Here is a 27,966-nt window from a genome sequence, read left to right as displayed (position 1 = left end):
ATAACTCTAAATGCAGAACTGCAGCTGTGTTTCCACGTTTCAGGCACTAAGCAAAATAGAAGGCACGGGAATGGACAAATGGAAATAAAAACTGCATATTTTCCTACATGAGGGAACAGGTGAGTTACAGGTGAGGAACTTAACCCAGATTCCAGTTCAAATGTTGGAGAACAAAACTGAGGTCATCTGCTCTCGTCTATGCATGTGTGTAGGGGGATGGGATACATCAGGAATTAGGTAATATTGACATGGTTGTTGCGACCCCACCCACCCAACAATACGAAGATCGATGGAACTGATCAATAGAAGTCATTGACAATAACTGAACTTCTCGTGGTCGGCCGAGGGGAAAATTTACTATTTTTCAGTCGTGTGTGTTCCGCACATAAGGTCATTTATCAAAGTGGTCCAAAAGATGCACGTGCGCACACACACACAGGCACACACACCCACGCACACACATGCATGTATGCACATATTTATGCACTGCAGGGGGAAGCTTGGCTCTTCTCTGACATAGCATGATTGGTCACTTCTCTCTCTCTCTCTCTCTCTCTTTCTCTCTCTCTCCATCTATCTCTCTCTCTCTTTTCCTGCTGAAATAGTTTTAACAAAAGAGGGGGAGGGTTTGTGCAGTTGGGGGAGGGGATGTATGTGTTGCTCTGTTGTCACTAGGCCACGGAGGGAGGGAGGGGGGAGGCTGAAGGGCGAACGAGGGAGTGTAGGAGAGAAAGATATGGTCCCAGAAGGGAGTGCATACACACACACACACACACTTCACACACTTCACATACTCGCTCAGTCTCCCCCGCTTGTTTTGTGGAATAGTGGATTACTTTTCAAGTATCCCAACGCAGGCATGATCAGGTCAGTAGAATCATTTGCTCACCTTAAGCATTAAAGGTCTTGTCAGCTTTTAAATGTTTAGTTCTGCCCTCCTCCTCATGTGATATGATCTCTCCCATGTGTTTTAGGATTCCGCTATACATGCTGTTGCTTATGTGTGCATGGAATTCACTCTAGTTTGTCGTGTGTTGGTCAACCGGCTGAGGGAGAGGAGTGAAGAGCCCATCTGATTGCGTTCAATGATGTTTAATGCATTTGTCAAAATGTCACTCCATGCCCCAATATATGTTGTGAATTTCTCGTATGGTTTGTCCCGCTTCTGCTCTTTAAAAGGATTCCAAACTTGGTCCTGCCGGCTGATCGTGCGGTTGTGTGGTCAGTCCACACTCTGTTGGAACATTCAGCAATCCTTCCTTCCTCTCATGCAGGCAATATTTTTGACAGAAATGATTTTTTGTCTGCTTGCACTTTGCTAAAACCAATGTCACCATCACTTTTTGAATAGTTCTACAAAGGGCAAGGCAGTATCTATCGCCGAGTTATTCTGTTCCTCCCTTCGATGAGCCACGTCGATAAAAATTGACGTGTCTGTGTGTCTGATGGCTCTGACATTGGCCCTCGTGTGTTCCTCAGGTGTCTGAGCTGCCCCCAGGTGTGAGATGAGCCATGGAAAGGTGCAGGGGTCCACTCGCTAGCCCATCTCTCATCCGCCCGACCGACTGCTACCCGGGGGGGTCCTGCAGCATGCAGCGGCGCTCTCATTAGCACCAAGTGGACCCGGTCCTGTCCTCCTTACCTGGGGCCAGGACTGCAGAATGCTCAGTCCTGTCACCCCTTACAGTAAGTCAACCAAACAGAAATCTCAAACATCACGGAAAAGTGTTTGTTTTGCAGATCGTCTTCTGTTTTTTAAATTCCTCTTTAAGCATCGTTATCTCATGTTGGGGCAGCAGAGGGAAAGAAGGGGTCTTCTGCTGGGAAGTCCTGTAAACAGGACAGACAGGCTAATGGCTTTTACAGCTGAGTCTCCAACCTTTGCATTGAGGAATTTCACAGAAAGTGTGCAGCTCTCTTCTTTTTCAGACCCTCCGTGTGAATATAGTGCAGTTTGTTTAGACGCTCACTCGGACAATAAGATGTCTGTCCTCTCACGTGTTCACAACTGCAAACGATTTCAAGGTGTGGCGTATGTAACAAGTCCTAATTATTCCAAGGATAAAGCAAGATGGAAAATTGGACATGTAAATCTCAACTAATAAAACCATACAATAGGAATGCATATCAAATGAAATCATAGTGAAGTACTCCCTTGTATTTGTGATCATCGGAGGTTGCTATCCATACTCATGAATATGCTTACTATATTGATTGACTAGAGTATTGATTACGTCTAGATTTAACAGGATTACGCTGCTAACCTGATTGGAATAATGTAACAGGAATTCATTTTCACATTTCGATAAAGTAATGCCAAAGAGAGGTGAGAAATGCAAGATAGTCAAAGGGTATTTTAGGTTGGTGAGCCTTTTTTTAGGCTAGACACAAGTACTGCTCGCGTGCATCTGTCACATTCCACCCTCCAAAAAAGAATCACATCTTCTTGTTAGAGTTCATCTCATGTATTTTTTTAGCCACCGCCGCTGGTTGCTTGCCCTTCCATTTTGCACCACTAAACACTCAAACCACCTCTAATTTGGTCACATCGTCCTAATCGCGATGTGACATCAAGAGATTGATGTTACTGTAGTTCTTTATTGTAGCCAGGGGTGAAACCTCCACGTGAACGTAAATGGGATTGTTAGTAAACTGGTGTCAACAGCCCCTCATTAGTCCTGTATAGAAACACACATTAACATGCCCTCCGCCTACACACACACGTTAGACTTCTATTACAATTAAAGTGGCGTGTTAAGTAAACTGAAGGACATCTCAGGTCCTCATTAGGTGTCAAGGGCAAAAATGTGTTGGCGAAAGGAGCAAAAAGAGCACAGTGAAGGGCAGATGGAGAGGACGCGAGGAGGGACTGGTCAGCTGCAGCCTGATATATGAGTGGACACAATAAGGAAAAAGGGGGCCAGCCCAGCCTCTGCCACATGTGAGTGTGTGTGTGCGTGAAAGGGAGAGAGAACTGAAGGCATGGGGGAAGGGAAAACTGACCACACAGGCTCGGACACTGTCGTCTTTTACAATAGTGAAAAAAGAGGGAGGGGGCTTTGAAAAAGGAGGGAAAGTTGGAGTCAGAAATGGAAGTTAATAGAACGTCCTATTGATGCTGTGGTTTTAATTTGAGTTGCAAATGCTCAGTTGATGAAGATGTTGTGTAAAATCCCATTATGACATAATACACACGACGGTGGCTTGTGCATAAGAAAGTAGGGGGAGTTTTGTCACTTAAGCTTCCCATGTTGGACTTTGCTTTCTGCTTACATAACTATGCAGCCCCATTTACGTACAAGCAAAGGAAGATAACGCTGCAGAGGGAACACTATACAATCTTCACTAATATCTCTTTTCTCCCAATTATGTTTTTTTACGTGACTCGACACGACAATGTGAAGTATATCTAATTAGCCCAAATGACACAGTCTATGCAGAATGGGAAAGGGGGCGGGGTATGTAGGGTCATTTATCAGTTTCGTGTACCACTACACTCCCTCTTTGTAGAAGTGGACAGTACGTGTGCAGCACATGGACAGAGAGAGGATATGTGCTGTGTAAATAGATCGCAGGTTAGATTCCTGGCATTCCAACAGCCTGACTCATCTGAAAGATGACCAAAAGTCTCTCTCTGTCTGTTTGCCAGCTGGATACTACACTGCCCCTAAATGAATTCTTCATTTGAGCTGTGCAAGTGTCCATTCTGTTGGAAATGTAAAACTTTGTTTATTGGCGTAAGGAGTACAAGTAACAACAACACTTGGCTGTGTTTTTCCCCCTTCTCCAGCCACTTCTGATGCTTCACAACCCCCCAAATCCCATTCCTTCTAGAACCCTTCCCCCACATCTACTTTCATCTAATTAGCCCCTAATTACTCAAACTGACCATGCATTGGACTATGAGTCCGCTAGCTCCTGCCAACATCCTTGACTTGTGTAATTTATGTTCTCTGTGAGTTAAATTGCCATATAAATGACTCTAATGACCAGTTTTAGCTTTTTCAACCACACACAAAAATATCTGAATTTGACGCTTCTTGCTTCACACTTGGTACATCAATTCTTTGGATCTATTACAATAGTTGGGTGAAATATCCCTAACATTTTAACCCTGAGCAAAATGAACGAATGGTGGCGCAAATTGGATTGAGGACTGTTAAACATTAATATCTGCTGAGGTACAATGACAAACATTTGATAGTGAAACTGTTTGCTTCTCCTCCTGCCTCAACACGTTCTGTCATCTTCTGAAATGTTGAGCATACGACTGCTTGAACTCGTAGTTGCGTTACTACTGCAGTGTAAATCAAATCATATTAGTATTCATAAGCACAATTAAAACTTTAGGACATTAGGGCCTTCCTCTTGGATATCAACTGAGAACACAAATTCACTTAGTAAATACAAAATTTAAAGGTTTTTAGCAATTATTTTGATAAGAAACCGTAAAACATTGTAATAGAATGCAACAATCCCAAAAAAATTACAATTATAATTAATATAATTTATTATAAGGCAGTCTTTTAATTTAAGTTTTATTTAATTAATTGCCAATCCCATTTAAGTTCAATGCTCCTTGCCAGCTCTGTTTAATGTGATGCAACATACTGTATAGTGACGCATAAGTGGGTGCATTTAAAAGCTTTAGGACACTGGAGTCAAGATCAAGGCCCTAATCTATATGTGCCAGTCATTGGATTGATGTAAAAAAAATATGTTAATATGTTTAATTAATTCATTTCTACACAAATAATTCACAGGTTTTGATGCCCATCTATTTTCACATTTATGAATTGAATGAATACGGTCTACCCGCACATATGTGGTCCCCATGTGTCCCAACCAAATTCACCAGAAGGCCACTTGAACTGAAAATTAGACATGCTTTTAAATGGCATCCTCTGTAGACTGAATATCAGCCATAAAGTTGTCAATCTGGCATAAATATGTTCAAGGACACACCCTTGCTGCACCGGAACACCCAGTCGGCCAAATTCCCAAACAGGTGCAGTGAGGCTTGGGCTTGTTCAAAAATCAAAAGCGTATACTCCAGCTCCCTCTTGCATTCCAAAAAAACAAGAGCTCTGGGTTATTTTTTTAATGTGACCCTTACAAAGAAAATGATCGTATTACATTAACAGGAAACAATCAGACGTCCTAAATCCAATGACTGGACATGACCAGGGTAAATAAACCATGCACAATTTACTTCCGCTTTCCTGAACATTGAGTGAGTATTTCCCGTGAAGGCGTCGTCCATGCGGCCATAGATGTGTGATGTGCATCGAACTGGCAGTACGACTGTATGATGATCACACTGATTAAGGGAAGCTGTCACAGTACCAAGCCGGCTTAGTCCTCATCTTTGTCTGCTGCTAAGCCAAGCGTGGCCAAGAATGGAGAGCTCTCTACAAGTTCCAAGTCAGCACCAGTTGCTAGATTAGGGCAGGGTCTCCCTCACTCATCCCTCCTAATTCCTGGCCTAACCATCAACAGACCCCCACTGCACACCCTAATACTATCCCTCCAACTCAGATTTCTGATGCTCCAGCATACACACACCACCTGCAATGGGTCATTGAAATGCACATTAAATACATTTAGGTAACTTGAATTGCAAAATTAGTAGAGTTGATGTTTTGACTCTCAGAGATATACAATAGCGTATTATCATTATAGCTTTGGGTAAACGTAACTCTTACTGTAACCGTTGTCATGCACCATTTCTGCAATTGCTTTTCTAAGTGGTGCTGACACCGATTTGAGTTCATTTATTTTTTAGTTAAAGCATTTGGCAAATGCACATCGTTTAACTTGAAATGCCTTTTGAATGTGGTGGTGGTCTTACAATTGACCTCCATCCAAAGTGAAAAAAGTATAAGAATGCTCGAGAATGATCAATTTCACCAATTGTTTTCAATGGATTGCTTCCTCCTAATTCTTAGGTAAACTGATATTATTGATTTTGTGTAGTGTTATGATTTTTTTTCAAAATGGGTATTCACAGTCATTGTAGTGCTGCTAAAACTTCCAATACGCTATACTGACAATATTAAATATCTGATGCAATAATGACTGCCATAGGTTGAAACTTTTTAATCTGGGCCAAAAAGTCATTTAACATCTTGATGCTGATCCTGTCTATCAATCAGTGTATGCCGTGTTTTATTGTATTGCACCATAATTAATTTTGACCCTTATCTTTTAGTCATTTCTTATGATTACTTAATGGAGGTTCCAAACCCTCCAGTGGCGCTGGCAATTTCTTCAGTTGAGCTCGTAGAGTGTCAGATTGTGACACTAAAGCCTGTGTGCTCTAATCCTTCATTAGTCTGCTTTCCCAATCTGCGCCTACTCCATCTCGATCTCTAAGGGTCTGAGCTTTGTGATCCACTTCCAGTTTTTACATTCCATTCAGCAGAATTTTGATAAGGATTCCAGGTCGCACTAGATTATTCTGGCCGAATATGTCGTTGAATCAATTATGGGCCATCTGTTGAAGACCGGATGAAAGTAGATTTAAACTACCAGCCTGCAATCAGCATGAGTGTTGGCCCTCCGGTGTTGAAATCTATTTGTGTAGTGCTTCACTATGCTATTCACATACTGTTGTTCCATTTTAAACTGTTAGCTCAACTAATGGCCCGTTGGTTGAATGGTTAGTGCCTAGACCTTATGGTTTTGAGTCGATCCCAGGTGGGTTCCCACTGTGGGGAGTTTGCATGGGTTTTCTCTGGGTACTCCAGATTCCTCCCACATCCCAAAAACATGCATGTAGAGTTGTTGAACAGTCTTGTGAGGATAAGCAGTTCAGAAAATGAATGAGTGGATTGGCTCTACTAATTTATGTACAATGGAAAAAGAGATTGACATACGGAAAATAATTGGTCATGTGAAATAAGGTACATATTCAGTTCAATCAATTCATGGTAATGGAACATAAGAAAATGGTCTCCTATACATATGGACTGACATCTAGGCTGGTAAAGTTGTTTTGCCGTATAGTTGTATTTGTTTGTGTGCATTTTGGTGACCTTTTGCTTGTTTATTATGCTTGTGTATGGGTCAGCGCCATGATCAGGAATTCCCTAGAGTGCAGGGATTTCTCCAATTCTGGGTGGGACTTCTGCTGGCCCACAGCACTGACATCCATGGATTGGATGAGCAGGATTATTGGACTGAAGGATCATTTAATTTAGGGATCAACATGTGGACCGTTTAGAGGCCCATCTGGTGGTCTTGGTGGACATGTGACACGACTAGCACTAATCTGCATGTAGACCGCATCAAAGTAGAATGAGCAAGGGTGTGCATTTGAAAGTGTGTGTGTGTGTGTGTGTGTGTGTGTGTATGTGTGTGTGTGTGTGTGTGTGTGTGTGTGTGTGTGCTTGTTTGTGTGAATTTTATTTTTGTGGACTGCAAACTTTAGAAGTGCAGCTCCATTTCAAGGTCATCCCATCCTAACTGTACTCGTAGGCAGGAGTTTAAAAAAGAGAACAATTAGTGTTTACCATGATTCTTTAAGAAATAGACCAATATATAGTTAGTTATTTGACTATTAATGGGACAGTTGAAATGACACAATACTGTTGTGTATACAACAAATGTTAACAAACACATGTACACAAACTATAATAATGCTCTTTCAGGGCAGGACATTTCTGTTTACTTTTTGTTGTCATAATTCAAGAAGTCCAAATTTCCCTCCCTGCCTGTTAGAAGCTTGCACGATCTTCATCATCATCATCATTTGACACATTTTCTTCAGTTTTCGTCTAACAGAAAATCTTCTATATGGGAGAGACTCTAAGACAATGTGAGGTACTGTTAAATGGAAGCCCTCTGGGTACTGGTTTAAAATACTCTACAATGCATGGAATGTTAGCCTAATGCAGGTGGGTAGACAAAGGCTGAAGAAGTCAGCCAAGTCTCTCCACCAACTGGTCCCTCTGCTTGTGAAAGTCTGTCTAATGACACACGAACACATATTTTCTTGAATCGGCCACTACTGTCAGCATGTAGCGTTACAAAGTACTCTGGTCCCCACTACAAATGACCCCGCCCACACTCAGCCCTCTGTCCTGCACACCCCTGAGGTTTGGGCCGAATTAGATCACATGCTCGGTGGGGGTGGTTTTGTTGACTAGGATACTCGCCGAGAGACAACAATGGCCCCAATGTGAGCGAGGTAAAGGCAATGGACAGAGCTGCGACCAATGGCGGCTTATCGCCGTGGAGACCAGGCTGGGGGCTGCAATAGCAGCTTCTCATAAAGATTAGAATAGTTGTCCCCCCTGCTTCAATGAGATTGTGTGGAAGAGCACAGGCTAAGTACTGGCGTGATGCTCAGCAAGCCAGAATGACTCTTTGCCTCCTAATCTTTTTGATAGCAAAATATTTGGATTTTAATCTGGAGTTAGGAATCCTGCTGGAATACGTTGGATTTGGAGCATGTTCCATTATTCAAATTTGTGTAGTGCAACATCAAATCACTGCCATTTCCTGCCCCAAACCCGGTTAAAAAGAAAATATTGCATTACTTTGATCACAGTTTTGGAAATGCATGTATTCTAAAACTCTCAATGCATGTATGTCTGTGTAATATTGCTGTTGTGATTAATATAGAACTAGAATGTCCGTGTATTTGGAAATAACATAAAATAACTTAAATACACATGCATACATGTATTGTGTTAGTGTCTGTGCCTAAATGACATGGCATTAATGTTTTTTAGCAGTAATGCATACTGTTTATCCCAAAATATGAAGTAGATTCTATACTCCTTGCATTACTTTATGTTGCTTAAAGTACTGTATTGTATCTTTTAAAGAATACAAATATTTGTAGACCCAATTAGAAGCACAACCGGCACCAAGTTTACTTATTAACGAGCTAAACTGTAAACGAACATAGCGTACTTGTATCCGTGAGTTTCAAAGTGACACATCAAGTTAAGCATCAAACCTGCTACTACCAAAACATGTCAAATTAAATGTGGCTTGAGTCCCCCACCCCTGCAAATCTTCCCAGCAATTAGGAATACTCCAAGGATTTGTTCAAACTTGCACCTGGTAATACTCTGGTCTGATGTGCACTGATAAGTCACATGCTCAGGCAGGAATTTTAAAATTTTAGTCCAAAAGTTGCCCAGTAAAAAGATAAGGCCAAACCAGCGATTTGTGGACAGCATTTGAAAAATGCAACCCAGCAACAGCAATTCATTTCTGCACATCGGGGAACAGAGAACTGTAGCCTCAGCTGACTTTGCACAAAAAATGGAATATACCTTGACCTGCGACTAATAACATAACATAAAAACAATTCAGTGTGTCTTTTGTGTGTGTGTTGTGCGTCTTTTTTTGGTCAATGTTCTAAATCTATAATGTTTTTTCAAAATGTATTTAGTTTTGTTATCCATTCCACGTTCTCTTAATATTGTACATATATAGTATAGTTAATCCAACTAATTGCGGTGTTCTCTGCAGGTCTGTTGAAGATGCACTGGTCTCCGGAGCACACCGCCCCTCTATCTCAGTGGCCTGAGCAGCACCTGGACGTCACCTCCACCACTTCACCCCCATCTGTCCACAAACACGAGCCCTACGCCTCAGCCGCCCGGCGCAATTTCGCTCACGCGGCCTATCCGTGGGCCAGCGACGACATATCGGCCCTCACCGCTTCTTCTCTTCTCAAGCGCTATGCGGAGAAGTACTCGGGACTGGAGCTGCCCTACGAGCGTCCCGCGTCGGGGGCCTATGCAGACCCCGGAGTTTTTCTCAAAACAGAATCCGAACCCTGGGCTCTTGGCCAGGGCATCGAGTGCTACCCCGGGATCGAAGCGCTGACTGGCACCAAGGTGGGCTCCGGATCCGTGGGCATTCCGACCACAGGAAGTGTGACTGTTGTGAGCAGTAACTTAGCCTCGGACCCGGGCTACAGCGCCGCGGGCCCCTGTGGTGCACCGTCATCCCAGGACTATCCTCCTGCCTACAACAGCACCTACTTGTCCTCAGGATACTGCCCACAACCTGGCACAGCACTTCCCCCCGGCCCCCTTCATTCTTTACAGGCCGCGCCCACTCTCGTCCCCAGCTATAGCGCCAGCACTCCAGTCTACAACTACCCGCCAGGCTGCTATCCCCAAAACAGCCTGGCTTCCACTTACAGCCACCCCAGTGCCTCCTACTTACCCCCTGGAATTAGCGCCCCTACGCCCCTGGCTCCCAGACCCACCGTGGCAGGCGGCAGTTACAGCTACCCTTTGCACAGCCTCGGAGGGGGCGCCGAAGCCGCACCGCCGCTGAAACGCAAGGCCTTCGAGATGGGAGAAGATAGACAAGAAGGAGCCGAGGTGGAGGGCTCGCGTTATAGAAAATACGGCAACGGTCTCAGCAAAGGCAACGGGCACGGCAATGGCTACGACGGTTCAGATCCGCAGCCCTACAAACCCGGGAAGCCCCTCCTGCCATCTCCGTATCGCGGAACAGGGGACTACAGCCCCCCGTCCGGCCTGGTCGTGGAGAATGCTTCAGGGGAACACGGCTTTCCCCAACAGAGGATGCCTATGAAGATACCGGCTTCGCACACGCGATCTGAGGACCCCGCCGGGGGCCACTAATGAGCCACTTAGCTTTTAAGAAAATTCCCTTGCGATATCATCCAGGGTGTTTAACTCCAAAACACATGGTGATTACCGTTGCAAGTATCCGCAGAAATGTTTGAATATCACTTGCAACCACAAGAGGGCACAAGATTAAAGTATGGTTTACTATATACTGTACTCCATCTTTTTCATTATCCATGGTTTCCCAAAGATACACAGGGGCATTTTATCATGTCAAGCTGCAATGAGGCAACACATGATAAAAAAAAGCCAAAAATGTATGCATCTCTCAGGATCTATTTATTCCTTTTCTGCTACTTTGGCAGCACTGTGGAAATGTTGCTTATTTTGGAAGTTGGCACAATTGTGAGTGGCTATGAGTTTATAGTAGGCCCGTGACTGCAATGTACTCTACCAGGCCACAAAGATCATTTCTGACCAAAAAAAATTAAAGAGAGCAATAATTCAACAGGTGAAACTTCCGTACTACTACAGCACAATCATGGAATAGCTGATTCGGAGGCTTTAGGAAATGAATGTTCTCATTCATCATGGTTATTCCCCATATAATGCATACCTCCCCCCCATTTTATTCTTCATGCCTCTTGTTTTCAACCTGTTCACTGCTACTGTTGTCCTGTTTATACAAATCATGCTGCTTAGATAAAGCTGGCCTTTCAATTGTTTTAGTACCGGATATCAATCCTGTACATTTTCAAGTGTTTTGAGCAGTAAACAGTAGATATTGTATGCAACTTTGGAGCGCGTTGTTTACACGAGACGTTCAAAGAGGCTTTTATTCTGAAAGTGACATCAGAATCCAGTTTATATTTTGTCTTAACTATGATCAACAATCATGCAATATACTGCTGAGCTTAACAATGCAATTGAGCGCCTGTGATAATACACACACGCTCCAAATGGGCCTGCTTTAATTTACTTTACTGATATTCATTGTCTTTATTTTTGCATTTCGAAAGGAAGAGTTTTCGTCATGTTATTGAATACTCAGGAAGAATATTGTTACCTCAGAATGATGATGAATAAGAATGTATGTGTTTACCTTTGGAGTGCTTGTTGGGAGCCCTTTGGAACAAAACTGGAGCTGTCGCAGCAAAGCATACTCTGAAATCTTCAGGGAATTTACAAGGCCTTTCACAATTGCAGTGAAAATTCATATACACAAGCACGCACACACACACACACACACACACACACGCATACCCCAACACACACAGACACACACATATAAACACAGACATCGTTTTGTTGCTCTGGTAATAAAATATGGCGATATTTGTACCAGGGCCTGAAATGTTGAATGTAATTCTGATTTTATTTTTTAGAAAGGATAATACATGCCATAATGTACATCAATGACATTTTTAGATATATGAAACATTTTCTTTCATGTATAGATTCCCTTATAGATTTTGGTGAGATGAATTATGTTATGTGTAGGTTTGTGTACTTTGCAGCAATGCAAACAGTTTTATGAGCAAATCCTGCATGAAAACAAACACGATTGAATATGTTCGCTATCGATGTTTTGAAAATGTCTTAATGTCTGAGCGGTTGGTTTCTGTTCCTTATATCAGCCGATTGTTGAATTGGTACCGCAAAGAAGGAGATTTATTGTGACAATACTGCTTAATGCCATTTTGTTAAAGCAAAATGAAATTTATGAACATGGCCCTCACTGATTGTAGAATTTGGTTAATGAATATCTTTTAAAGAGAGCACAAATTGTGCATCAGAATCAGTTGTGGATAGAAAATTTTCATTGTATTAATAGTCATGCCACCTAAAATGTCAAAATGTGACACGATGCCTCGTCACATAGATTCAGAAGTAAAGTAGAGATTTAAAAAAAAAAAGGTGTCATACAACAAAACCTCAGTGTTTAAAAAGAAAAAGTATTTAAGCGCTTAGCTACAAGAATTGAATGCTCTTCATTGTAACACAACATACAGTAGCAACATGCTACACAAACTATTGTTTTCATTCATTTTAACCCAAATTGGATTCCATTGTAATCTTTTTTGTTGTATTTTGTGCATTCTCTGTTACCATTTCTACCTCAGTTTAAAGACGTTGTACATGGAAATATTTATTTCGTGTCCTTTCTTATGACATATTAGGAGCAATGTTTCTCTATTCTGACCATAACTAGGGTATCACAAAAAAGAAAATATCGCACCCATACCCCAAAAATCAAAACTGTCTTTTGTCTTTCATACCAAAAATGTTTGATGTTTGAGTGTTGTCTTTCACTAAAATGTACAATGTTGACAACAACTTGTAGCACTGTTTTTTCCCTCTTTTATTACAGTACATAAAATGTCAGCAGATGCTTTCACCATTTGTTTCCAATCCTTCCAGTCATAGACGGAGCAGTGAAACCAAAATACATTTCAATCCCTAAACATAATAAACAACTTTATTGATTCATTCATCTTCCACATCCTCAAAAAGGTGGGCGTTGCTGGAGCCTAACCCTACTGACTTCGGGCGAAAGGCAGACTACAACCTAGACTGGTCGCCAGTCAGCCAGAGAGACAAACGACCATTCTCAATTATACCACCATCAGCGGGAATCAATCCAGATCCTGCCCGCACCAAATTCAGGCGGGTGAAGCTCTACACCAGGAGGCGGCTCTTAATAAACAAATAAATAGCTTTAAGAAGGTTTATTATTTTTAAGTTAGATAAAGTCCAGGGAGAACCTGCAAACTTACACAGTTGTAGACCCACCTGGGATCGAACCCTCGACCCCAGAACTGTGAGGCTGACACTCTAACCACCTTTATTTCAGAATATTATTTTTATTAATGGCATTTGATGCAGAAACAATCTAATCTGGTTAGATTTTGTACTTTTTAAAATAATTCATTCAGTCAAAAAGATCACAAGCGTTTTATCTGAACAAAATAAATATATCTGCATCTGCTGAACTCCACGGCATTATACTGAAAGGCTAAACGGATATACGTCATCACCAAGGTCAGAGTTCAAATTGCCTACGTCATTATTTAAAATGGCGGATAAGCCACGACTCGGTTCGGGAGTCGACTGCAAAGCAGCTCAGAAGTGACGATTTACCGAAGAAATGCCTGATAAAGCTCCTAAAAGACAATGCAGCACATTCGGTATGTTTTAATTTGGTGATTTTGAAGCCCCGTGTCTCATTTTAAGAGTGCTTTTTGACGGGAGCACGCTTCGATCGCCTGCTGTAGCCCCATGTGGATGGAAACCGAAAAAATGTTTGCAAACAAATTGGCTACATTGCGTTACTTCTAGCGCTTTATGTTTAAAAAGAAATCATTCCATTGTGTGTTTCAGTTCCTTAACGAGCACAGACGTTTGGGAAACATCAAGAATGTGGCCAAAAAGGAGCAGCTTATCGACACCATCTCGAGTTGTTTGTCAGCAAAGTGAGTCATTTTCTGATCGGTTTCTATTTTCTCTATCCGTGTAATAATAACTCGGCGTTCAGTATTCAAGGTTTTGCTCAATTCACTTTTTTTATCATGATACATTTCAAATTTCGACAAAACCAAAGTGAGTCATTCAACAATTGCGCATGGGTCGTTTTTGACTCAAGTTTAAACCTATGGTAAAATAGCCTTTCAGTGTATGAAGAGAAAAACAGAAGCAATGATGACTTATTGGAATATTTATTTTTTAAAAGAATGAATGGAAAACTCATCCAGGATTAAATAACATAGGAAATATTTGTGGGTCATTTGTCCATCAAAATGGTTGAATTAGCGATCATGTGTGGTGTTTTGTTAAGGATTTAAAGCCACAGAGATGGTGACAAGGCAGGTCAAAGCTGTCAAAATTGATGAGAAGTCAAGGCAGATGTTGTAGGACCCAAGTTTTTCAGGTTATTTAATTTATTATTTTCATGTACTGTGTACTAAACCTACTCCTTTTGTATCTTGCTTCTCTTCAGGGTCCATCCAAGTTTACCAAATGAACATGACAAGACAAACTTCCCTAAAAAGGGTGACACGGTAAGCTGCGGACATTGGAAAATGGCAGTCTTTGACACCAACATCCCCTCAGGGTCTTAAACTCTGGGCCTTGAGGTATGTGTTCCATATCTCGCACCACATCAGAATGAAATGATCAAGATCCTGATCAGGTATGTTAGTGAAGGACGTGGAAAGGGGCCCTTGAGGACTGCAGTTGAAGATCCCAGTTTTAAAGACTACGATCACTTTTGAGTCTCTCTGCCACTGAGCAAAGTCATCAGAGAGGTATGTCTAATATACCCTTTTTTTTTCTTCCTGTGGCTTTAATGTTGCTTGCCTTTTGCAGTGGGATGAAGGCTTGATGACTTTGAGCAATGGAGATGGCACCTGAGTGGAAGAAGGGCCTTCCTGATGCCAGGTATCTTTTTGATGTTATGTAAAAAAAAAAAAGGGTTTTTTTTGTTATCTAAAATCAACATTTTTTAATGTTGGACTTATCTATTATGCCTTCTTTCTTTCCAGAATTCCACCCATGGGCAAGAGGATTTTTGTCCATTTAATGATGGAAGATTGCACTGCTTGATGACCTATGCAAACCAATCTTGCAAGCCACTTATTTGTGTGGAAAAATAAATGTTCTTGAAGTGCATATGTCTTATTCTTCACATTTATTTAGCAAAAATGCAAGTAACATGTTAAGTTCAAAAACTTTTATTAACAGAAACATTTAAACTCTTGCAGTTAAGTTGTCATCACAGGCTTATTTTCTCTACCTTTGTACATTTTGGCAAAATTTTTAGGAAAGACTTAGCCAAAAAAAACCCATGGAAGGCTTTTTTCAGCAAGTTATACTTGGGGGGAAAAATTTATCAAAAAAGACTTAGCCAAAATAACCACAATTTTATTTATAAAAAAAAAAGACCCATGAAAGGCTTTTAGGTCTTTTTCTCCCAAGTGTTTTGAAAAGGACAAATGCTGCTCAAATCTCCTTTTATGCCACATTAAATGATGTTGCTGATCCATCTGGCCTCTCACTTTGCCACCATGAGCCAGAGAACTCTGGACTGCACCTATATAAGAGGGGGAGAAAAATGCAACTTAGTCAGTGAAACAAAATAGATCTGATTTCAAATTGAGTTACATAATCTTTTAATTTGGATGAATACTTGGATATTCTACAATAAACAAATATACTAACCTCCAAGAAGGCTCCAAAGTGCAGAATTTAGAGATGCCACATCTTCAAGCAAGGAAGATCACTTGGAGAAAGCCCAGAGTCTAGAAGACTGCACCTATATAAGAGGGGGAGAAAATTGCAACTTTAGTCAGTGAAACCTCACCATGGAAATAAAATAGATCTGTTTTCAAATTGAGTTACATAATCTTTTAATTTGGATGAATACTTGGATATTCTACAATAAACAAATATGCTAACCTCCAAGAAGGCTCCAAAGTGCAGAATTTAGAGATGCCACATCTTCAAGCAAGGAAGATCACTTGGAGAAAGCCCAGAGTCTAGAAGACTGCACCTATATAAGAGGGGGAGAAAATTGCAACTTTAGTCAGTGAAACCTCACCATGGAAATAAAATAGTTACATAATCTTTAAGCTTTTAATTTGGATGGATGCTTGTACTATATTCTACAAATACACTAACCTCCCAGAAGGCTCCAAAGTGCAGAATTTGGAGATGCCACATCTTCAAGCAAGGAAGATCACTTGGAGACACTGCGGAGTCCTGGTGTGCAAAAAAAGGAAGAAAAAGTTATATATCGACACTGGAGATTCAACAGTTAAACGATCACGACAAATAATGAATGAAAATAAGTTAGTGAGTGCTCCAAGCTATTTTCCCTTTTGCAGACAAGGTGATTAAATATACAGACTGAGGTTAACAACTAGGATAAAGTTGACTTAACCATTTTTGTAAAATTGCTTTTTTTGGTGAAAACAGAACAATAACAAATTGGAAACGGGTGTTTAGCACGCTCAGTGAAAACTATCAGATACATCACATCAGGAACTAAACCATTTTGTCATTTTTGAGTGAGCCTTTACCCAACAAACAGTCTGTTGATGTCTCGGCTTTGTTTGATTAGATTAAACGTCTTTCTACACGACTCAATAATGGAGAGAAAACGGGCAACATATTTTTTTTTCAGTCAAATGGGGACCGTCGGCGTGACGCTAATGCTAAGATAGCTGGATGGAGCACACAGCCGGTGATGAAAAGTAGCCCAAACTTAAGTTATCGCCGGTGTGTTCAACCTGGCATTAAACTAACAGATTTGTTGGCGTTTTAGGCTCAATTGATTCCTAAAAAATCTCCCGGTAGCGTGATAAAAATGCACTTAGGCCAGTAATTTGCCTTACGACGCCTTACCTCGTGGTGCTCGGCGTCCATCTGCATGAAAAACGCTTCCCCAAAGGGCGAGAGACTGCGCATGTGCGTAATTTACCCACCTGCGTCGCTAATGGGCGTAACCCAGAGGTTTGTCCTCCCAACTCAATGTCTGTTTTGAAGATGACGTAGATTAGTCGTGATTTTTGTGGTCTTGATGCTATAAAACAGTGTGTCAGACTGTCAGAACACTAATTTGACCAAATATTGAGTAACATTTTTACTTAGTATTTTGCATCAACTCACCTTTATTCGAGGCCATCTTAGTCCAATAAAAGTTTAACATTTGAAACAAAGAATGCTTAATTGTCTCATCTCATTTTCTGAACCACTTTATCCTCACTAGGGTCGCAGGGGGTGCTGGAGCCTATCCCAGCTGACTTCAGGCCAGAGGCGAGGGACACCCTGAATTGGTGGCCAGCCGATCACAAGGGCACAAGGCGACAATTTTGAATTGAACTGGATGCTTTTATTGTCATTATACAAGTATAATGAGATTTAAAGCTTTCACCACATAGTGCACAAATAACAGCAGACAACCATTCACGCTCACACTCATAGCGAGGGGCATTTTAGAGTGTCCAATCAGCCCACCATGCATGTCTTTGGAATGTGGGAGGAAACCGGAGCACCCGGAGAAAACCCACGCAGGCCTCGGGAGAACATACAAACTGCTTTTGCTGTATCTTTAGCAGTGTGTCACTCTGCTGAACGTGGGAGGAAGGGAGCGTTAAATGGAGCAGCAGAGCACAGTCAGAGGCTGCTGATTCAGCCCAGGCCACTGCATTCATACATCTGCACTGCAGTGCTGCCTCTGCTTTGCCTTCCTTCAGTCTCTTGCTCACTCTCTTTCTTTCCCACAAACTCACATATTATCACTCAGCCATTTTGGCGGCTGGAACACTAATGTTCTACAGCGGTATGAATTTTGTACACATTGGCATATAGGTGAAATGGCATTACCAAGCACATCATTCCATTGGTTCATTATAAAATAGTAATCAAATGTGTTAATTAAGTCAGATACTATGTTTCAATTTAGAGTGTCCAATGAGCCTACCATGAATGTTTTGGGGAATGCGGGAGGAAACGGTAGAGAAAAAACCCACGCAAGCCCCCGAGGAGAAGATGCAAACTCCACACAGCTGAACCGACCTGGTACCACGGTGTCTTTTGACATCCAATAAACATGCGTGTAGGCTGAACATTCTAAAGTGTCCTTACAAGTGAGTGTAAGCGTGAAGGGTTATTTGTCTCAGTGTGTGCTGTGATTGGCCGGAAACCCATTCGGGGTGTCCCCCACCTACTGCCTTTAGTTGCCTGTAAAAGGCTCCAGCAGCCCTGTGATCCTTGTGAGGATAAACGAATGAATATCAACCATCTTTCACACAAAGGTCATTTACACTAGATCAAAAGCAATGAATTGATGAAAGAATTAATTATTTAAGTACTGTGTGGGGATTTGTTAAGGACCAGAAAGCAATTTTAGTTCAAAATAAATAAATACATAAATAAAAACACACAGAGAAAACACATCAAGCAGGGTTGCTTTCCATTTCAATTCATCTTGTAGTGCGGAACAGAGTTCTATATTGGGAAAGTGCTCTTTCAACATCTTAAAAAAACAAAAAAAACCTTGGACAATTGACATAAATGTGAGTGTGTTTCATCAAATTACCGTGACTCTTACAAAGAACATTAATCTCCACATAATTTGTGGAAATCATAATGAAGAGATAATTCAAAAAAGTTTTCTTTTTGTGTTTATGTTAATGCCATTGCTTCAAAATATGCATTGTTGCCTTTGTTTATACACCTGAAGGGAAAAATAAATGGTATGAGAGCAAGCAAAGTGGCAAAATCAGTGGAAAAGTCATGTTTGAGAAAGAGCAATGCAAAGTTAAACATGTCCAATCACCTGCAAGTCACGTTACACCCAAAAATGACATTAGTCGCAAGTCTAACTGGAAGGCTGCTTTATTGTTTGGAAATAGATTCGTGCTCAAATGTTGACATTCTTTCACTGATTCTCACTGAATTGTCTCAAGTGGTTGTGCAACATGTTCCTCACTCTGGCTGTAATAGTGGCAAGAGATAATGACATTCAAAAGTTGTTTCCCCTCCCCTTCCCTCCCCACACAGTCAGCCTATTTTCAGCAAAAGAAAACAAAGATATCCCAGTCATGCTAAATCAAAGCAATGGCCCCGTACAATATATAGTGAAAGATAATCCAGACCAAGTATTGGAAATGACAGAAACCTTCAAAAGAGAAGGCAAGCTTTTACCAACTCAAAAGGTTATAAACAGAACATTGCGGGAAAATGAAATTGAGAGAGAGAGACAGAGAGAGAGAAGGAAGAGAGACAACTTGGATTACATGATTCTACGATAGAATAGAATGTTAGTCCACACACTCTAACCAATGTGTGTATGGGTTAGCAATATACCAGCTCATTTGGACTCAATACATTGCTACTATCATGCTCTGTTTTGATTCCCTCCTGTGGGTTTTGGACCTCCGTGTCGCCGACTTTACTGAGAGACTAAATAGGAAGCTAAAAAGGCACGTGCCGTTTAGAGATATTGCACCAGAAACAAACACACAGGCAACTAAGACGACTAACCCTTGGGTCTTTACACATATTGCAGTGGAGGTGGCGTCGACGTGTGACAAACATGACGGAGGGTTAGGTCAACACACACACACACACACAAGTGATACCGGCATTGTGAATGAGTGTGTACGCAAAGGAAATGAGATGAGGGGGCAAAACATGATCACTCCTGTACAAAGGGGGTACGTACGCTGGTTAGTACAATCCTCCCACCAAGGCAGGCCTCTGCGACACCATGCATTATGGACTGGCCCCTTAGGTGCACCTTTGGGTGCTGCACGGGCCAGAGTTTTGGTTAGCGACCCAATACACTGAAACAAAGCTGCATGACCAGTTGTGGATTTTCCTCCTTGCAAAGGGTGGACAGTTGCATCACACATATTCTTCTAATATATATATACAGTATACATATATAATATATATATTTATCTATGTAGTAGAATATAAACTACATACATATACATATATATAAATATATATATATACATATATGGAATATAGCTCTGTATCTGAAGGTATTTATTTGTAATATACATTATTTTCCCTTAATCCCCGTTTGTTGTGTGAAAAGTGAATAAAAAAGGTCTACTCTGACAAGTGTGACAGGGCAAAAGCTGGAAGCCATTCTATTTATGCTTATTCATATTACGTGTAAGATTAATAGCTGTAGTTTTGACGTAGACAAGTATTTACAAAAAACTACACATGCCATTAAAATAAAATATTACATTAGGTTCTTATGAAAGTTCCTTTTAGCTTCAGGACAAAACTTATACAGTACTTGTTTTTTTTTTTTTCTTCTTCTTTCAAACGAATCCACGTTTCTGAATGGAAGTTTTTTTTTTAATTTTTTATTACATGATGGATGTAGAGAGACGTTTGGGATCAACACCCACACTGATTTTGGAGCACTCATGCAGCAAGTGGACCATTTGCAGGGTTTTGAAACACATGGAAGGGTTGACCAGCCATAAACGGGAAGTGACATCACTAAACAGTGCTCAACCTCCACTGCGGCGCGTGTGCTCACAGCGCAATGAGATGCGTCAGGTGCTCTGATAGTTATTTGGTATTGAGTGCGGCACGGAGAGAGTGGTTGAGTTCAATTGTACAAATCTGTGACATCACTTCACAGTGTTTTCCTGTGTGTGAATGGGATTATCTTGTTTTTCAGACAGGAATTTAGAACTGAATCCGTAATGACTTCCTCCCGATGTAATCGACCACCAATATAACCAGTAACTTTGCAAGCGAGAGCAAAAATAAACAAACCAACCCAAAAAAAAACAAACAAAAAAGAAATTAAGTGTCTCTTTCACTGTGATGCTTCAAGCCCTACAAAGCGAAGCGTCATAAGCAAGATATTCTACAATAGAATGGACCATGACCCCCGACTGAAACAAGGCAGCCAGCTGAGATCATTTCGTCATCATGGCATTAAACACAAAGGCGTGAAATGTGATTTAATAAATACTCCCGTCACATTCACTTGCATTGTGTAGCAGAGCTCAACGCGTATAGTAACTCCTGAGAAAAAGGGGAGAATTTTTTTTTTTTTCAAGCATTGCATACAATTCTAGGGTCTCTGTCGAGAGATAAATAAAAGACTGTCATCCCAAACATAAATGTATGCATCCGTCACAAACACAAACCCCTCCACTGGCGTAGATCAACAAAAGCAGATCTCTTTGGCTTCTCCACACACTCCTGCTGCTTTGCCATTTTCATTCCTCGACCTTTTTCACGTTTCCCTCCCCCGTCTCCTTAAATGAGGTTTTTAAAACCAGAAAATAAAGCATGGACACACTTGGGTAAATAAGCTCCAGATCTCCTCTCAGCCCTTTTAGAAAGGAAATGCATCACCAATAAAAAGGCCATACTTGTAAAATCCCCACTGACCACTCATGAACAATAAAAGCAAATGGAGCATTACATAGGTGCATAGAAACGTTAAATATAAGCTTCTGATTTTCTGACATCACGTCCTTTGCCTCCTTCCCACATCTTTGAGAGCAGCAAATAAGTACTAGTCACATCACAACTGCCATCCACTAGCGTGTGCGTGTGCATTTTAATATAGCAACGTGTTGCCACTCGTTTATTTGTCGAGGCAACAATTGTTATGTCTTGAGTGATGAGACAAGAGATCCGCTTCGAATGATCGACCCTCGCATCGCGCCACTGCAGTGTTAGTGTCTTGTGGACTATGAAAGTTCATGCAAGAGTTCTGGTCAAAAACATGCCATCATGCAAATCATTTCTATGCATCGAACAAGCACAATTACCTATGTATTTGTTTTGGAAATCGTTCTGAGCAGATGTACGTAAGCCCTTGGCCTGAGTTCACCCCCGTAATAAACAGACCCTGAACAAATTGGTGTGAAAGCCCACGTTTGAAGAGAAAAAAAACAACACTTGAAGGTGGGTATAAATAATGCGCGTTAAGTGGCATGGGCAAAATGCGAAATAGTGTTCCTCTTCTATCGGTTTGCATTTTTGCTTCTCACATCCACAAGTTCTAGCTTAAAGAAAGGAAAGGTGCTCTCCACGCACTCCCGTTATTTGTGTCCTTCACTTCATTCGTCCTCGCTTGGCTTTCTGGCCCCTTCCCAGAAAGGCCCTCCCCTCCGCGGCCGGTGAAGTCCTCCCCCCGTTCGGAGCTCCTTGCCTCCTCCTCGGATGTCAATCATCTGGATACAAATGATGTCACAGCTGATTACGAGAGGAGCTTGCGATCCTTCATGAGCGCTTGCCCCTGAAGGCTGTAAAATAAAAACACTGATTCTTTTCTGACTGGCAAAGGAAATAATCTGTACATCCGTGCGTGCGGGCGGGCGTGAGTTTCCTCGTGTTATAATTGGTGGTGTTAATAGCGTGATTATTACTACCCCGTGGCCTTAACATTTGGATTCCCTGACGTCTTTTTGGTTTCTTCCTCTCTCGTTCCTCCCTCCCTTGCCCTCGTTGTCGTCCTCCTTCTCCTTGTCGGGTTTGGTGACGCTGTCGTAAGAGGGCAAGGAGGCGGTGGAGGGCGTGGCCTCCTTCTCTTGTTCCTGATTGTTCCCGCCGTTCTCCACTCGGTTGTTGGTCGGGACGCGCTTGCAAACGAAGCCCCGCCTGGCCAAGTAGGCGCGGTAGGCCCTTTGGATGATTCTGGCCGACACGTCCTCCTGCTTGCGCCTCAGCGTAGTGGTGATGGGCTCGTAGGAGACCTTGGAGGGATTGGCCGCCACGAATCGCTCCTCCATTTGTTGTCTCAACATGTCCAGCTCGCCGCTGTCACCCAGCACGCGCTTAGTGAAGGCAAAGAGGATGTCCAGGCAGTGTATGCGGTCCCCGCTCACCATGGGCATGTCCATGGCGATGAGTTCGATGGTGTTGGGCTTGGGGACTCGTAGCGGGTGTTCCAGCGCGTCCGCAAAGTCGGACAGCTTGGCGTACGTGATGAACTGCGAGGCCGTCGGGTCGAACTTCTCCCAAATCTCGTAGAAGGTCTCAAAGTCGTCCTCGCTGAGCGGGTCGGCGCTCTCTTCCGTGGCCACGCTGAAGTTCTCCAGAATGATGGCGATGTACATGTTGACCACGATGAGGAAGGAAATGATGATGTACATGACAAAGAAGAAAATGCCCACCGAGGGGTTGCCGCAGTTTCCCGTCGAAGGAGTGCCGGAATTCTCCAGCAAGGGGTCGCAGTCCGGGGGGTAGTTGAGAATGGGCAGCAGCAGGCCGTCCCAGCCAGCAGACGTGGTGATCATAAATAAGATGATCATGCTGTTGCCGAAGGTCTCAAAGTTGTACATGTCGTCAATTCCGGCCCCGTGTCTCACGTAGCCAAAGTTGGACATGCCGAAGATGGAGAAAATGAACATGACCAGGAAGAGCAGCAGGCCGATGTTGAACAAGGCCGGCAGCGACATCATCAGGGCGAAGAGGAGAGTTCGGATGCCTTTGGCGCCCTTGATGAGGCGCAGGATTCGACCGATACGAGCCAATCGGATCACCCTGAACAGCGTCGGGGACACAAAGTACTTCTCGATCAGGTCGGCGAGGAACATTCCTGCAGGTGGAAAAGTCCGTCCGGACAACAGACACACATGATAATAGGCACGTCATTAGAAACAGCAATTGAACTTCTAATTTGCAGACGACCCGCCCCCAAAATTCACACGTTCATGTTTGGTGAAGAAGAAAAATGAAACTTTTATGAGATTTCCCTTTGTAATTATCCAAGTGTGTGATTGGGGGACACTACTTGTGGTCGTTTGCTTTTTCGCTATTGCATTGAGGTAAGAGAGGAAAAAAGAATGACTTGTAAGTATGTTGAATGTATGATTCAAATTCTAATCAAAGTACCTTTCCCTCATTGACAAAATCTTTGTGAATACTTGCCCACAATGGAGAGGATGACCACCACCACATCAAAGATGTTCCAGCCATTGGTGAAGTAGTAGTGACGCAAGGCAAACAATTTCAGCAAAAACTCGCAAGTGAAGACAATGATGAAGATGAAGTTGACCCAGTAGAGCACCTCCTCAGTCTCGGGAGACTGATCGTCGGTTTCCACCATCATGGTGACCATGTTGAGGCAGATGAGGATCATGATGGATATGTCGAACACCTGCTGGGTCACAAAGTCAAACACCATGCCCTGGATTTTGTTCTAAGAGAAATAAGAGAAGAAGGAAGACAATTTTATGATTAGTTTTATTAGACAGTTCTTGTTCCTCACAATAATATCAGTTTGAACCCAGACAGAGGTCACTTCAAAAGTTGATACTTAAAAATGTAACCCTTTATAGCACAGGTGTCAAAGTGGCGGCCCGGGGGCCAAATCTGACCCGCCGCATCATTTTGTGTGGCCCGGGAAAGTAAATCATGAGTGCCAACTTTCTGTTTTAGGATCAAATTAAAATGAAGATTATAGATGTACATTAAATTTCCCGATTTTCCCCCTTTTAAATCAATAATTGAAAATTTTCAATCCATTTTTTAGTTGTGTTTTTAGTTCAAAAATCATTTTGTAAAATCTAAAAATATATCAAAATATTTTCTGTTTTCCACTTTAATATGAAACATAATTAAAGAAAAAAATTGTTTCCTTTTGCAATGAAAAACAAATGATTAAATAAATGATTTTCCCTTACTAAGAAAAAAAAGCTCAAATAAACATTGTTTTAGATCTATAAAAAACGGAATATTCAGGGCTTTTGATCCAGTTCTTTTAATCCATTTATAAAAAAAAATATCGAAATATTATATCTAAAATGGTCCGGCCCACGTGAAATCGAGTTAACGTTAATGCGGCCCGCGAACCAACCCGAGTCTGACACCCTTGCTTTATAGGGTTAGTGATTATTTAAAAGAAATGTTATCAGTTAGAATTATGACTATAGTGGCAATTATTATAATATTAGTTTTTTAATCATTGTCATTTTAGCACTATTTTTAAATAATTATAAACACATTTATAAATTCAATGCTCACAAAAGCTAAATAAATCACTTCTTACAGGCCCAAATAACACTAAAGTATTTTTTAATATTATTCAATGCATTGCATGCTATTGACGATGATAGACCTCCAAATTTAAACGAAAAAGTCTGTGAATGGTTATTTTTCAGCAACATCGCTGACAGCCAATGAATGAAAAACACCACTAAAAATTGAAATGTCACCTGAGGCCTGGGTATAGGCTTTTGAGGTTTCTTGGAACCAAGCTTCTTCATGGCATTGTAGTATTTCTTCTGCTCTTCAGTCATGAATATATCCTGACCTCCAAAGTAAAGGATAAAAAACATTGTGGTTACAATCATGAAGGGAAAATCTCTCGATAAGTTGCGCGTGTAAGGCGAAATAAAACTTATCTTTTTCTTTTGCTGATTGAAATTGTCAATGATGACACCAATGAAGAGGTTTAAGGTGAAGAACGATCCAAAGATAATAAAAATGACAAAGTAGATGTACATGTATAGGTTGTCTTCGTACAGCGGCTGATCCTCCAACTGCGATACCACCAACCGTATATATTAGACTTGTCTCACGCGTGAACAATTTGGAAATGACGAATCCTACCTTTCGAGAATCGATCGCCGCATACATAATATCCATCCATCCTTTGAATGTTGCCTGCAAGGTTGAGAGCCAAAGTGTGAGAAAAGCTTTTGAGGCAAGATGGACGACGTACGGAAAATGCTCCTCACCACTTGCAGGAGTGCCAGGTAGCCTGCCCCCACATTGTCAAAGTTGATTTTGACATTTTTCCATCTGACGTCAGTCTGGTTATCATTAATGAGCGCAAAGCACTCCGTTCGGTTGTTAACGTCATTAGGATGAAACATTTCCTCACTTGTGTCATTGTAGCAGAAATAGTACTTGCCAGCAAACAGATTTACACCCATGATGCTAAAGATGAGCCAGAAGATCAGACACACTAGTAGCACGTTCATAATGGAGGGGATGGCCCCTACCAAGGCATTCACCACAACCTAAGGTGAAAAAGAACACGATGTAATCGCGCGTGATCGTCATTGTTAAAGCCACAACAAGACTGAAGCACGTGTATATTCAAATGCACATTCCATATTGGTGTAACAATAATATTAGTTTCCTCCTCAGTTTCAGTCCAAAGTCTATACCGAAAATGACTACATCATTCTATAGAAATGACAGATGCACCTAAATGAAAATGATTGGGTCAAACGGAATAAAAACTCAGAATGAGAAAAAAATATTCTAAATATTTTTATATGAAATCAAAACACAATTAAGACAATAAGTCTACCAATTTACATTTGTTGTTATTTATTTCAGTTTTTATTTCTTTTTTAATATGAAAGATTAATGCTTATTCCAAAAATATTTATTTGGCACTGATTTTCAACAACCCACAGCCTTTTTTTTGTATTTTTTTTCCATCAAATAATAATGTATATGACCTAGAGAAAACCTGATTCTACTTCTTGAAGTGGAATTTATTTTGGCTCCAATTTTCAGCTACCAATAGATATCATCTATAAAAAGATAAACGTTGGCAAGGGTGCCTATAAATGAACTTATTGGCCGCTAATGATGGCGATTGACCTCCAATCTGGCAAATTGTGAACAAGTCAGTGAATGATCACTGTCATCTCTCCCAGTCAAAATTAATTACACGTTTACTGCCGCCCATGGCACAGAAACTTGCTGATTCACTTAAAGCCTTAGCGGTTAAATTTGATTGGACGTCTTACATCGTCAGGGGCAGTGAATGAAATGAGAGGAAGGTGATGTCCAATGATTTAGTCATTCATTTTCTAAATCGCTTATCCTCACCAGGGTTGCGAGGGGTGCTGGAGCCTATCCCAGCTAACTATGGGCACCAGACGGATCGCTACATCGACTTGTAGATAACACCAACATTGTGTATATGATACAAGATACAAACTTTTTGAAGTTGGTAGGATGTGCATTGAAGCAATTCACTAAGCGGGCGACTAGATAAATGTGCATTTTAATAGACAAGTGCTGTAATTGTACTTCCAAGAGTATTAGTGACACAAGAAAAATATTGGTAATATTATGAGAATAGAGTTGTTACTATGAGAGAAAAAAAATCCAAATTTGCATTCACAGGAAGAGTTGTAATATTGGGATCACAAAGTAATAAGTCATACTAAAAAATGAAAATTGTAACTTTTCAAGGATGAAGTTGCTATATTAAACTATACTTGTGAAGGAAGAGTTCAATTTTTCATTCCTTCTTCAACGGGAAAAGGCATCATAGTGAAAACCAAGTGCAATGTTGAAAGGGCTTTTGTATTTGACACTCTTTTTCAATATAATTGTGTAAAGGATTCAATGACAGGATAAAAAAACGTGTTTTCTTTGTTGGCAGCCAATATTTTATTTTAACTGAAATGTAATGATGAATGAATGTTAACTCTTTTGTTCTTGTAATTTTCACTTTTTTCATGTACTACTATTACAATTTGATTGTGTTTCTTCCTAATGTTACAACCCTTTTACCTTCAAATTTCTGGTAACAACTTTGTTCTCGTAAATTCCCTTTTGTCCATTCCCGATGACTGCTTCTAAATGACGTTATGTAAAGCCAAATATGACAAAAAAAAGAGGCACAAAGATCAACACATTGAGGGTTTGCCAAACATGAGATGATGCGTCCATATGAATACCCAACAGATGGGGTGGCTAGCAAGGATGCGTGGGGGAGAGTAGCGTATGCAACCAGAAGTTTGGTGGTCTTCCAGTGTGACAATACCAAAGCCAAACTGCTATAAGATCAGTGAACAGCACATTTTGTGACGCAGCGACAGGCAAAAGCTTCTGAGCCTAACACATTGGAATTCTCTTAATATGACCCCCC

At 41.3% G+C, this 27,966-nt stretch overlaps 3 protein-coding genes and 1 long non-coding RNA gene across 9 annotated transcripts in view; 2 read left to right on the top strand and 2 right to left on the bottom strand.

Moving 5' to 3' along the window:
- The first annotated feature begins 704 nt into the window (after positions 1-704).
- On the top strand, positions 705-12,966 carry LOC144075229 (fidgetin-like protein 2). The gene is made up of 3 exons (XM_077602063.1): positions 705-867; positions 1,480-1,686; positions 9,490-12,966. Exons 2-3 carry the CDS (start codon positions 1,662-1,664, stop codon positions 10,620-10,622), a joined length of 1,158 nt encoding a protein of 385 aa, XP_077458189.1. The 5' UTR covers positions 705-867; positions 1,480-1,661; the 3' UTR covers positions 10,623-12,966.
- Positions 12,297-15,236, top strand: LOC144075190 (peptidyl-prolyl cis-trans isomerase FKBP3-like). The gene is made up of 7 exons (XM_077602002.1): positions 12,297-12,312; positions 13,611-13,756; positions 13,950-14,041; positions 14,566-14,626; positions 14,732-14,872; positions 14,934-15,005; positions 15,110-15,236. The coding sequence occupies exons 1-5, from the start codon at positions 12,297-12,299 to the stop codon at positions 14,837-14,839; spliced, it is 423 nt and encodes a 140-aa protein (XP_077458128.1). The 3' UTR covers positions 14,840-14,872; positions 14,934-15,005; positions 15,110-15,236.
- Positions 15,237-15,467: 231 nt separating this feature from the next.
- Positions 15,468-16,960, bottom strand: LOC144075439 (uncharacterized). Its single transcript, XR_013300557.1, has 5 exons — positions 16,646-16,960; positions 16,245-16,325; positions 16,023-16,116; positions 15,786-15,906; positions 15,468-15,657 (listed from the first exon to the last, which is right to left on the bottom strand). It is a non-coding gene; the product is annotated as an uncharacterized LOC144075439 (long non-coding RNA).
- A 1,987-nt stretch (positions 16,961-18,947) lies between these two features.
- scn8ab (sodium channel, voltage gated, type VIII, alpha subunit b) overlaps positions 18,948-27,966 on the bottom strand; it is a 47,673-nt gene continuing 38,654 nt past the window's right edge. For all 6 annotated transcript variants that reach the window (XM_077602422.1, XM_077602423.1, XM_077602425.1 and 3 more), the window contains 6 exons: positions 25,805-26,089; positions 25,677-25,730; positions 25,469-25,606; positions 25,280-25,384; positions 23,994-24,264; positions 18,948-23,661 (listed from right to left, as the gene is read on the bottom strand). In XM_077602422.1, the coding sequence (XP_077458548.1) occupies positions 22,502-23,661; positions 23,994-24,264; positions 25,280-25,384; positions 25,469-25,606; positions 25,677-25,730; positions 25,805-26,089 (2,013 nt within the window). In that variant the 3' untranslated portion in view covers positions 18,948-22,501. The remainder of the gene's footprint in view (positions 23,662-23,993; positions 24,265-25,279; positions 25,385-25,468; positions 25,607-25,676; positions 25,731-25,804; positions 26,090-27,966) is intronic.

Source organism: Stigmatopora argus, chromosome 6 (genome assembly GCF_051989625.1).
Source record: "Stigmatopora argus isolate UIUO_Sarg chromosome 6, RoL_Sarg_1.0, whole genome shotgun sequence".
Classification (NCBI taxonomy): Eukaryota; Metazoa; Chordata; class Actinopteri; order Syngnathiformes; family Syngnathidae; genus Stigmatopora; species Stigmatopora argus.
Note: the sequence above shows the minus strand (reverse complement) of the source record. Positions and strands in the feature narration are given on the sequence as shown.

What these genes read in the sequence shown, in the direction of transcription:
- LOC144075229 (XM_077602063.1), top strand. Translation starts at nt 1,662, where the DNA reads ATGCTCAGTCCTGTCACCCCTTACA. An exon ending in CAGTCCTGTCACCCCTTACA is followed by an intron (nt 1,687 to 9,489) that starts GTAAGTCAACCA and finishes TGTTCTCTGCAG; the next exon opens with GTCTGTTGAAGATGCACTGG.
- LOC144075190 (XM_077602002.1), top strand. An exon ending in AAGACAATGCAGCACATTCG is followed by an intron (nt 13,757 to 13,949) that starts GTATGTTTTAAT and finishes TGTGTGTTTCAG; the next exon opens with TTCCTTAACGAGCACAGACG. An exon ending in TCCCTAAAAAGGGTGACACG is followed by an intron (nt 14,627 to 14,731) that starts GTAAGCTGCGGA and finishes GCACCACATCAG; the next exon opens with AATGAAATGATCAAGATCCT.